Source organism: Acartia tonsa, chromosome 5 (assembly GCF_053477335.1).
Source record: "Acartia tonsa isolate MP-2025a chromosome 5, ASM5347733v1, whole genome shotgun sequence".
Taxonomy (NCBI): Eukaryota; Metazoa; Arthropoda; class Copepoda; order Calanoida; family Acartiidae; genus Acartia; species Acartia tonsa.
Window position 1 is genome coordinate 53,691,468 of NC_137264.1, and position 12,580 is coordinate 53,704,047.

At 32.2% G+C, this 12,580-nt stretch overlaps 1 protein-coding gene across 2 annotated transcripts in view; it reads left to right on the top strand.

The window, feature by feature from the left end:
- The window catches only part of LOC145319850 (uncharacterized), a 33,794-nt gene extending 26,349 nt beyond the window's left edge, over positions 1-7,445 (top strand). Inside the window, exons 14-18 of one of the 2 annotated variants that reach the window (XM_080162251.1) lie at positions 3,428-3,454; positions 4,429-4,524; positions 5,066-5,151; positions 6,704-6,803; positions 7,152-7,445. In XM_080162251.1, the coding sequence (XP_080018377.1) occupies positions 3,428-3,454; positions 4,429-4,524; positions 5,066-5,151; positions 6,704-6,803; positions 7,152-7,430 (588 nt within the window). In that variant the 3' untranslated portion in view covers positions 7,431-7,445. Of the gene's footprint in view, positions 1-3,427; positions 3,455-4,401; positions 4,525-5,065; positions 5,152-6,703; positions 6,804-7,151 lie in introns of both variants that reach the window. The other variant, XM_080162250.1, reaches the window with a different exon arrangement.
- Positions 7,446-12,580: the final 5,135 nt, after the last annotated feature.

Sequence of the window (12,580 nt, forward strand, 5' to 3'; positions counted from 1 at the left end):
ATATGAATATATAAAGCTTCTTTACAGCCAAAAAAATTGGGGAAAAAAATATCAGTTATGGAGCAACAACAAAAGTGGGTTTATCACAAAACCTCGATTTTTTAGTCAACTATTCTATAAACAACCAAGTCATTACCTGTACATTATAAAGCAATGCCAGGCGATTAAAATGAGGTATTAAGCACTTTCTAACTCCAAAAAATGATTCTTCTGGAGCAAAAATTAGTTTAGCATTTATGGTGACTCAAATTTGAAATTTGATTTGTAGCAAGAGAAAAATATTAAAAAAAACATACTTTTTTATCTAAGAGGCAAATTAATGGTATCAATATATCCGCAAATGTCTTATATACAGTTTAATACACTTTTAAGTCCATTATTTGTGGGCTTTGAGTGAACGTCTAATAAGATTGATTTTATCTCCTATGCCCACATGAAAGAAGCACACCCAATGAAGTCACTATTATATATATTCTATTTGTTTTTATTTTAGAAGATCTATTCCCACATGAAAGAGATGCACCCAATGAAGTCACTATTCTATATATTCTATTTGTTGTTATTTTAGAAGATCTATGCCCACATGAAAGAGATGCACCCAATAAAGTCACTATTCTATATATTCTATTTGTTGTTATTTTAGAAGATCTATGCCCACATGATAGAGGCACACCCAATGAAGTCACTATTCTATATATTCTATTTGTTGTTATTTTAGAAGATCTATGCCCACATGAAAGAGATGCACCCAATGAAGTCACTATTCTATATATTCTATATTTTTTTTTTAGAAGATGTATGCCCACATGAAAGAGATGCACCCAATGAAGTCACTATTCTATATATTCTATTTGTTGTTATTTTAGAAGATTTATGCCCACATGATAGAGGCACCCAATGAAGTCACTATTCTATATATTCTATTTGTTTTTATTTAGAAGATCTATGCCCACATGAAAGAGATGCACCCAATGAAGTCACTATTCTATATATTCTATTTGTTGTTATTTTAGAAGATCTATGCCCACATGAGAGAGATGCATCCAATGAAGTCACTATTCTATATATTCTATTTGTTGTTATTTTAGAAGATCTATGCCCACATGAAAGAGATACACCCAATAATGAAGTCACTATTCTATATATTCTATTTGTTGTTATTTTAGAAGATCTATGCCCACATGAAAGAGATACACCCAATGAAGTCACTTTTCTATATATTCTATTTGTTGTTATTTTAGAAGATCTATGCCCACATGAAAGAGATACACCCAATGAAGTCACTATTCTATATTCTTTGTATTTGTTGTTATTTTAGTAAATCTATGCTCACATGAAAGAAGCACACCCAATGAAGTCACTATTCTATATACATATTCTATTTGTTGTTATTTTAGAAGATCTATGCCCACATGAAAGAGGCACACCCAATGAAGTCACTATTCTATATAATCTATTTGTTGTTATTTTATAAGATCTATGCTCACATGAAAGAGATACACCCAATGAAGTCACTATTCTATATATTCTATTTGTTGTTATTTTAGAAGATGTATGCTCACATGAAAGAGATGCACCCAATGAAGTCACTATTCTATATATTCTATTTGTTGTTATTTTAGAAGATCTATGCCCACATGAAAGAGATGCACCCAATGAAGTCACTATTCTATATATTCTATATTTTTTTTTTAGAAGATGTATGCCCACATGAAAGAGATGCACCCAATGAAGTCACTATTCTATATATTCTATTTGTTGTTATTTTAGAAGATTTATGCCCACATGATAGAGGCACCCAATGAAGTCACTATTCTATATATTCTATTTGTTTTTATTTAGAAGATCTATGCCCACATGAAAGAGATGCACCCAATGAAGTCACTATTCTATATATTCTATTTGTTGTTATTTTAGAAGATCTATGCCCACATGAGAGAGATGCATCCAATGAAGTCACTATTCTATATATTCTATTTGTTGTTATTTTAGAAGATCTATGCCCACATGAAAGAGATACACCCAATAATGAAGTCACTATTCTATATATTCTATTTGTTGTTATTTTAGAAGATCTATGCCCACATGAGAGAGATGCATCCAATGAAGTCACTTTTCTATATATTCTATTTGTTGTTATTTTAGAAGATCTATGCCCACATGAGAGAGATGCATCCAATGAAGTCACTATTCTATATATTCTATTTGTTGTTATTTTAGAAGATCTATGCCCACATGAAAGAGATACACCCAATAATGAAGTCACTATTCTATATATTCTATTTGTTGTTATTTTAGAAGATCTATGCCCACATGAAAGAGATGCACCCAATGAAGTCACTATTCTATATATTCTATTTGTTGTTATTTTAGAAGATCTATGCCCACATGAAAGAGATACACCCAATAATGAAGTCACTATTCTATATATTCTATTTGTTGTTATTTTAGAAGATCTATGCCCACATGAGAGAGATGCATCCAATGAAGTCACTATTCTATATATTCTATTTGTTGTTATTTTAGAAGATCTATGCCCACATGAAAGAGATACACCCAATGAAGTCACTTTTCTATATATTCTATTTGTTGTTATTTTAGAAGATCTATGCCCACATGAAAGAGATACACCCAATGAAGTCACTATTCTATATTCTTTGTATTTGTTGTTATTTTAGTAAATCTATGCTCACATGAAAGAAGCACACCCAATGAAGTCACTATTCTATATACATATTCTATTTGTTGTTATTTTAGAAGATCTATGCCCACATGAAAGAGGCACACCCAATGAAGTCACTATTCTATATAATCTATTTGTTGTTATTTTATAAGATCTATGCTCACATGAAAGAGATACACCCAATGAAGTCACTATTCTATATATTCTATTTGTTGTTATTTTAGAAGATGTATGCTCACATGAAAGAGATGCACCCAATGAAGTCACTATTCTATATATTCTATTTGTTGTTATTTTAGAAGATCTATGCCCACATGAAAGAGATGCACCCAATGAAGTCACTATTCTATATATTCTATATTTTTTTTTTAGAAGATCTATGCCCACATGAAAGAGATGCACCCAATGAAGTCACTATTCTATATATTCTATTTGTTGTTATTTTAGAAGATCTATGCCCACATGATAGATGCACCCAATGAAGTCACTATTCTATATATTCTATTTGTTTTTATTTAGAAGATCTATGCCCACATGAAAGAGATGCACCCAATGAAGTCACTATTCTATATATTCTATTTGTTGTTATTTTAGAAGATCTATGCCCACATGAAAGAGATGCACCCAATGAAGTCACTATTCTATATATTCTATTTGTTGTTATTTTAGAAGATCTATGCCCACATGAAAGAGATACACCCAATGAAGTCACTATTCTATATATTCTATTTGTTATTATTTTAGAAGATCTATGCCCACATGATAGAGGCACACCCAATGAAGTCACTATTCTATATATTCTATTTGTTGTTATTTTAGAAGATCTATGCCCACATGAAAGAGATGCACCCAATGAAGTCACTATTCTATATATTCTATATTTTTTTTTTAGAAGATCTATGCCCACATGAAAGAGATGCACCCAATGAAGTCACTATTCTATATATTCTATTTGTTGTTATTTTAGAAGATCTATGCCCACATGATAGATGCACCCAATGAAGTCACTATTCTATATATTCTATTTGTTTTTATTTAGAAGATCTATGCCCACATGAAAGAGATGCACCCAATGAAGTCACTATTCTATATATTCTATTTGTTGTTATTTTAGAAGATCTATGCTCACATGAAAGAGATGCACCCAATGAAGTCACTATTTTATATATTCTATTTGTTGTTATTTTAGAAGATCTATGCCCACATGAAAGAGATGCACCCAATGAAGTCACTATTCTATATATTCTATTTGTTATTATTTTAGGAAATCTATGTCCACATGATAGAGGCACACCCAATGAAGTCACTATTCTATATTCTTTGTATTTGTTATTATTTTAGAAGATCTATGTCCACATGAAAGAGATGCACCCAATGAAGTCACTATTCTATATTCTTTGTATTTGTTATTATTTTAGAAGATCTATGCCCACATGAAAGAGATGCACCCAATGAAGTCACTATTCTATATTCTTTGTATTTGTTATTATTTTAGAAGATCTATGTCCACATGAAAGAGATGCACCCAATGAAGTCACTATTCTATATTCTATTTGTTGTTATTTTAGAAGACCTATGCCCACATGAAAGACATGCACCCAATGAAGTCACTATTCTATATATTCTATTTGTTGTTATTTTAGAAGATCTATGTCCACATGAAAGACATGCACCCAATGAAGTCCCTATTCTATATATTCTATTTGTTGTTATTTTAGAAGATCTATGTCCACATGAAAGAGATGCACCCAATGAAGTCACTATTCGCCTGTACCGAGTGTGGCCTATATAACAGAACTAAGATACTACTCAGAGCTCACAACAAACTGCATACAAAAAAGGTAAAGAGATTCATTTTTTTCCGTGTATTTTCCGTAAAGTTGTGTGTTAGCATTTAGTTAAATGCGCTTATTAAGTCAAACTCTTAGGTATTCATTTTGACCATTTCATATATATACATTTGGTCAAAATTAGGAATGGTTTTATTTAATAAGCGCATTTGACTGAATGCTAACACACAACTTTACTGAAAATACGTCATAACTTTGTTGGTGTTTTGAAACAGATCTTATAAGACACAAGGCCCCACAAACATACGTACAACTTATTACTTTAGAATATAGAATTAGCCCTCTCCGGTGCCCTGCCTCAAAGTGCCTATAAAACACTTAACCTACCCTTGCTTATTTTTACAACTATGATAAATTGAAAAGTAGGGGGTTGGGGGTTTTCTCTTGCCTTTCCCCTATCCAATATAACCTAACCTAACAAAAACAAATGAAAGCCTGTTATCCCCTTATTTTCTCCAAATAATGGCAGAATCAGGTGCTTGAATGGACAATTTGAATGAAATAACCATATGATTTTCTCTAATATTGCTAGGGAACAAATCTGTTACAATGTGAAGAATGTTCTTATTCAACTCTTAGAAGTGATCTGCTAAAGCTGCATAAGAGAATTCATGAAAGGTCAGCTTTTATTTTGCAAGAGAGAGAGAGAGAGAGAGGGGAGGGACAATGGGCTGTTTATTACACTAGTCCACTAAGTCATATAATAACCTTATCTCATTCCTTGGCCTAAGAACAATGGGGAATTTTAATTGGTTGGTTGAGTTTTCAAACGTTGCAACAACTAATTTCAATCCGCAGAAAGAATATTTTTGTGTATCATTATTGGGGATGTACATAAATTTATCGGCCCCTGTCTTATCCCTTTAGATCCTGCATTTTGCCATCTTATATTGAAAAATCAGCAGTTATAGAGAGGATATTAGACTGTAAGCAAATCATACCCAAAGTTTTAATTATACATTTTGATGCGGCTCCGGCTCCTACCTTAAAATTAATATATCATTTGTTGTTCATTATTGAATTTGATAAAATAAAATAAATAATACAAAATATTTTGCTTTTATTTGATTAAAGCTATATAAAAGTAGAAGGATGTGGTGTCTATTTGTTAAGTAACAATAGTTTTTCAGTTTATTATATGGAAATAGACCGTTGCCAAATTATAATATTACTTTAAAAAATCATTTTTAGCTAATCTGGAGCCGGAGCCGTTTTTAACGAAAAATACGGCTCCGGCTCCACCAAAAATGTTGCTGCTCCCGGCTCCGGCTCCGAAACACTGGTTTTTAAACACTATCACTGAAAAAAATTTAGGACTTTTATTAAATCTTGATTGGCTGGTTGAAAGTATCAGTCAATAATTTTAATCAACAGAAGGGGGAAATTTTAGTTTTCAAAAATATAAATTTATCTACTATTATCTTAAGATGCCAGCCTCATAGCAATGCATATTTAAGACTTCAAGACAAAGGCTGTTCAATTAAAAAAGGTTGCCTGTTTATGAGAGCTGGCTCAGGATGTTACATCTCAAAGGATAAGACAATGGTCGATAAATTTATATACGCTCTTAAATAAATAAAATGAGAATAGTTATTTATCGCATCGTATTATAAACAGCTTTCCGCGATTATAAAAATGGTTTTCCTATTATGATTGTAGATTTTTATATTCGCAAATAACTGGATATAATACGATACATGATTTGTCAGTGTGGCTAAGAACCGGTGCTTATCCACCGGATATTAATCGGTTCCGAAGCCATACTGAGATGGATTTTTAAAAAAGAATGCCGCGTTTTTTCGACATTTTTTAGACATTGATTGATTGAACGAAGACGATATCGTTATACAGAGTATACAACTTAAGAATTCAAAATTTTAAAATTATTATTTTAGCCATTTGTATAATTCGCTTTTGTTGGTACGGCCTTCATAGAAGAGAAACAAATTGTCTTCAATCCATTTTTGCTGCATATTTTTAATGCATCTTTTTGGAGCTGTATTAAACATGGTTCAAATGGCTAAAATAATAATTTGAAAATTTTGAATTCTTAAGTTGTATACTCTGTATAACGATATCTTCTTCGTTCAATTAATCAATGTCTACAAAATGTCGAAAAAACGCGGCATTCTTTTTTAAGAACCCATCTCTGGAAAAGAAAATCTTTTAGGACCGAAGAAAATCAGCAGAAGCTGGTATGTGACAACTGTGGCGGGTTGTTTAAATCCAAACCTTCCCTCAGGAAACATGTCAAGACTTTTCATAGTAAGGTATACAGTATTTTCAGTATGATTTTGAAACCGATTAATATCCGCTGGATAAGAGCCGGTTCTTAGTCACACTAAAAAATTATGTATCGTATTATATAAAGTTTTGTACGAATATAAAAATGTACACTCATAATATAAAACCAGAGGTGAATTAAAAAAAAAATTGTCTCTAAAATTTTAGTGAGGCAAAATTTTTTATTAAGAATTTACCTCAGTTTTGTTACCCCGTGCTTCGACATTTTGAGGATAACAAAACTAACATAATTGTACATTTTCTAAAGCTGTTAATAATACGATGCGATAAATAACTCTGCTTAAATTGGACCTAATATTGTATTATTGATTAAGACTGAGGGAATGCATGCCTGTAAAGACTGCAACAAGAAGTTTTTCCAACGCCAATCTTTGATAGAACATATGAACACACACAAGGATACCAAAGCATTCTCGTGTGAGTTCTGCGCTCAAACTTTTGTCATGTCGTCCAGTCTGATCAAGCACAGGAAAGCAAACAACATTTTAAATAGGGTTGGGCCGGATATCCGGTTTGGCCGGTTATCCGGCTATATCCGACCGGATACCGAATATTCAAACTATCCGGTCACAGGATATCCGGCTGATTTTTGACGCCGGATATCCGGTTATCCGGTAATTTGCCGGATATCGAACGTTGGCTAGAAATCCGGCCGGAACCGGATATCCGGCATTATAAATCAGCCGGATATCCGGTATCCGGCCAAAAAAAGTATCCGGCCCAACCCTAATTTTAAACTTTTGTCATTTCTTTTCATTTTAATTTAATAAAACTAGCATCTAGCAGATTTATATTCTATGAGGCAGGGAGCAGTATTAAATAGCCTGAAACCATCCCAAGACTTGAATCTAAAAATAAAAATAGCTTAAAATCACCTCTGAAGCTTCCCTGAAATGAAGAACTCAATCGGCTCAGTAGTTGTCACAAACTTGAACTACAGAACAAAAATCTGAAGAACATACATGAGGGAGGGGTAAATATCCCTTTAAAAAAAGATAATTTTGAGTTGCCTTAGGTTAGGTTCTACTTCTCCTAGGGTAGCCCTGCAGGGTTAGGACTACCCGCAGGGGCTCTGCATGAAAACAGCCACACCCCCTCGTGTTTTCAATATATTTTTAAAATAGGGGGGGGGGGGGGGTTCTGTACTCTACGCACATTGAGATAAAGCACCAATTTTTATCCCTTTTGTAGATTAAATTAGAATGAATCTTAATGAATCAACCAATAAAAATTCACTAAAATCCTTAAAGTTGTAAGCCAACGAATAGGAAAGCGTTATTTAAAAAATTTGGGGACTAGATTAATTAACAGCCCATTGTCCCCTCTCTCTCTCTCTCCTTATTCTAGTTCTAAATTATCTGCGCTTGTAATGAAATCTGATTGTTTGCTCATCCGCAGGAAGCGAAAGCACGGCGAGTTGATAGGGAAATATCCTGAGCACGCCTGTACGCAGTGCACCAAGAAATTCTGGCAACCAAAGGAGCTAAGGACTCATATGGACAGAGAACATAATAATAGATAGATACATCAGGAACTTTTGTCCGTTTCAAAATATCTCGTTCCTAGCCTTAGAAATCACTAAAAAACCACATTTTTAAAAGGTTTATTGAGAATTGTCCAATTTGTAGAGGTTTTTAAGATTTTCTCAGGCTAGGAACAAGATTTTTTGAAACGGTCAAAAGTTCCTGATTCTACTCCTCAATGCCTTTCCTGGGAGCACCATGAAGCCATAATTTTGATTCAATAAATTTTTGACTCCCATTTACAAATAGCTATACAATTGAATGTCTGGTCGTCAGCGGTTTTAAGACTTAGGATAAATTTAAAATCATCCAGAGGTGTATTATACTCATACAAATCATTTGCAGATCCCCGCTTTGGTCTCAGAAAAAAATGTCCAAAATCGACCCACCCTAAGATACATGGAGACATTTAAAAATGAATAATTATGCTCTTTGGTAGAAAAAATGCTTTTAGTATTTACTTTTTCCACCAATTAAAAAATTTTCTATTTATTTTTGTGGGCCTGGGGACTTCCAAAACAAGGGTCTTCCAAAAAGTTTTCCAAAGCAGTTCGACGTGTTTTTATTTGTCTTAAAATTTCCTTGAAATGGCCATTTTTCATCGGATTTTATATTTCAAAAAATGATGTGATTTGTAAGGAAAATAATATTTTTTTAATTTTAAAAAGGCATTAGTTTTCATGAAAGCTAATCTTGTTTTGTTAAGCTGCCAAATTGTGATAATTATGTATTATAAATTATTGGAAAGTCTAATAAAAATAATAAAACTGTTAAACTTTTTTATGTATTTGATTTGTGTAAGTCTATCTATATAAGGATAACAAGATCCATAAGAGCGAAATTAAACCAATCTGACATAAAAGCGAACATTGTCAAAAAACTCATTAATTCAAAATTCAACAATATTAAATAAAAATTCAAAATTATTTGAATATAGGCTGTTGAATAAGGACAAATTTTAATTTTAAGACTTGATTACAGAGATGCTTCGCTTAGGATAATATGCCTAATTATTCTAGTAATCATCATTGCAAAAGTCCAGATGAAAAGGAAAGTAACATGATTAATTATATTTGTATTGGAAATACTGTTATTGTATATTGAAAACGCTTTTAAAATTTTACCTAACCTTTATATTAATTGTAAGTTTAAAATCAATAGGACAATGCTAACATGCTTGAATAAATCTCAGGACGGGCCGACACTTATTATGGAAAAGCTTCGCTTTTTACAAGAAGGGGGGGGACTATTAAACTTCAGACTTTTATAATAGCTTTGATAAAAACAAGAATGACAACATCCATAAAAGCGAAGCTCTGAAACGTTAGGACAATCGAACATTAACACTTGTATATAGTGTCAGAACTGAATATTAGTATAAAAGTCGAACGAAACAAATTGTAAGTAAATCTGCTAAATACAGGATATTGTTCAAGGACATACTTACATATTAGGACTTGATTATAGAGATGCTTCGCTTATAACAATGTACTTTGTTGTCATAGGTATTAGTATTCCAAAAATCAGACCAATCGGATAATTTTAAAGGTATCATAATGCAAAGTTTGAAATTGATAGGACAATTCTAACATGCGGACGGACGGACCCTAATTATAGAAAAGCTTCGCTTTTAAAAACTGAGTATAATATGTAAATTCTATTTCTCTATGAGATAGGGTACAATATACAATGACATAAAATATGTAAATAAATAATATAAGAAATAATAATGTAATCTACAATGTAAAGTAGTAAGGTTTTTTTTGCTTCAATATCTGAATTTGTCTGGTTTGTTAAGTTGTGCTTTTCGATGTAGCTTGATATTGGCCCTAATTACTAAAATAGTTATTTCGCATCGTATTATAGACAGCTTTCTGCGGTTATTAATATGAACTTATTAGATTTTAACCAGTTTTGTTATCCCCCCGGTCAGAAAAAACAGCCTAAAATCATCCCAAGACAATCATAAAAAAAACTTCTCTGAAGAGCACAATTAGTTAGGGCCCCCATTTTCCATGAGATTTTTATCTTAAGACATGAAAAACCTTACTACTTTATCCTAAAGGAAAAATCCATAAAAATAATAATAACTAAATCGTATAAACAATTAATAGAAAAATGGTTTTACTGACAAGAACAATAAAGTCATCATTTAGCGCAGCAACAATAAGCCATATCACAGTGTGTATGAAGGTGCTTTGACTTTTGCGTCAGAACCCAAATTGGGACATAGTGCATTTCATTAATCTTGGTTATGTAACTTCCTTTCACTTTTCAATAAAATCTAAAATGCAGCCGTTTTGAAGAAAATTAGATTTGAAAATTTCAAGTTCAATTTTCATTCATTAGGAGTTACCGCATAATCATGACAAGAAAAGCAAAGGTTATTTATTTAAAATTTTGAACAACTTTGCTTTTATAAAGTCTGTCATAAAACCTCTCTATATATGATTTATTTAAGGCTGAATTTCCGTGACCTTAGCAAAGCAACTGATAAAAAAGACATGAATTAACTCACTTCAGGAGTGGTTTTATGAAGAACTTTATAAAAGCAAACTTGTTCAAACTTGTCCCAATTTAGGTTCTGACACAAAAGTCAAAGCACCTTCATACGCACTGTGATAAATATGTTAAAGAGGTATCTTAAGGGATAAGACAATGGACAAAAATAACTATCAAAAACACTTTTAAGCTAACGAATAAGATAACGTGGTTGTCAAACTTTGGCTACCAGTATACAATACAGTCAAATAACCCATCCATTTTGATTCTACATTTACAAAGATCGTTAAACTACAGACTTTTGTGAATCAGAGAGAAAGGGGACAATAGGCTCTTTATTACTAGTCCCCAAAGTTTTATTTTAACGTTTTCTTATTCGTTGGCTTAACAACTTTGGGGACTTTTGAATTTTGATTCGTTAGTTATTAAGTTGAGTGTTAAAACGTTATAAACATTAACTTAAATCTACAGAAGGGGTATTTGTTGTATAATGATTGGGGATGTACATCAATCTATCGTCCATTGTCTTATCCCTTTAGATCCCTGTTTGTGAATACTAAGAGAGTTTAAACCATTTAAGTGACAAACATACCATATTTATAGGGTAGCTGCGCTAATTAAAAAGTCTACTCTGGCAAAATAATGATAATGGGCAAAATCTAAAAAGTTTCTTAGGCTAGCCTAAGAGTTAGGGTTTCCTAATTCTTGCATATTCCTTGAAGGAAGCCTGCAAGAAATACACCAATCTAACTTCAGCTTCAATAACATAAAAGTTATAGGGATTTCAAATTTGGATACATAAGCTCTTAATTTTGCTCTTAGTCAACGTAATTCAATATTTAAATTTCTATCATGTGCAATGAAAAACTTTTAAAATTTTGATATTCCTAAAATGACATTTTGAAATGGCTTTCACTTTAATGTTATTGAACCTGAATTGAACCTTCAAATTTGGGATATTGGGTCTACTTGTAGCAGCCTTTCAGCATATAGATTGGTATATTTATTTCAGGCTTCCTTTAATATCTATGCACAGATTGGTATATTTCTTTCAGGCTTCCTTTAATATCTATGCACAGATTGGTATATTTATTTCAGGCTTCCTTTAATATCTATGTGCACGGCTAAGGAAACCATAACTCCTAGGCTAGCCAAGGAAATTTTATAGGATTTTGCCCAATATTGGTATCACAATAGGAGAGCAAGCACAGGGGAGATAGTGTTCATTCACTTCCGCAAGCACTGGGGAGATAGTGTTCATTCACTTCCGCACATGTTTAACATCATCAGAAAGTTATATTATTAAAACAGCACAAACGGCCCCTTTTTTTTGTTTCCATCTTATAATAAACTGGGAGGGAGGGGACATTGGAATGTGAATTAATCTTGTACCCCAAAGTATTATGAACACATTTTCGCATTTGATTGAATGGAACTAGCAGTGTCACAACCTTTTAACCAATAATTTCTATCAAAGAAAGGCTATTATCATCATTGGAGATTTGCATCAATTTAACGTCTAATGTATTATCCCCTAAGATCCATAAACTATAAAACATTGTATATTTGTTATTGAAACTCATTATCTATTGAACTGTATGTGATGATATGTGGAAGTCAAAGAACACCCTGGACAATTTTAACAAGCATTCTACAGTAATTTTATAACATAAAACTTAGGTATAAATATCAACCAAGATAGGTTAACGTATACATAT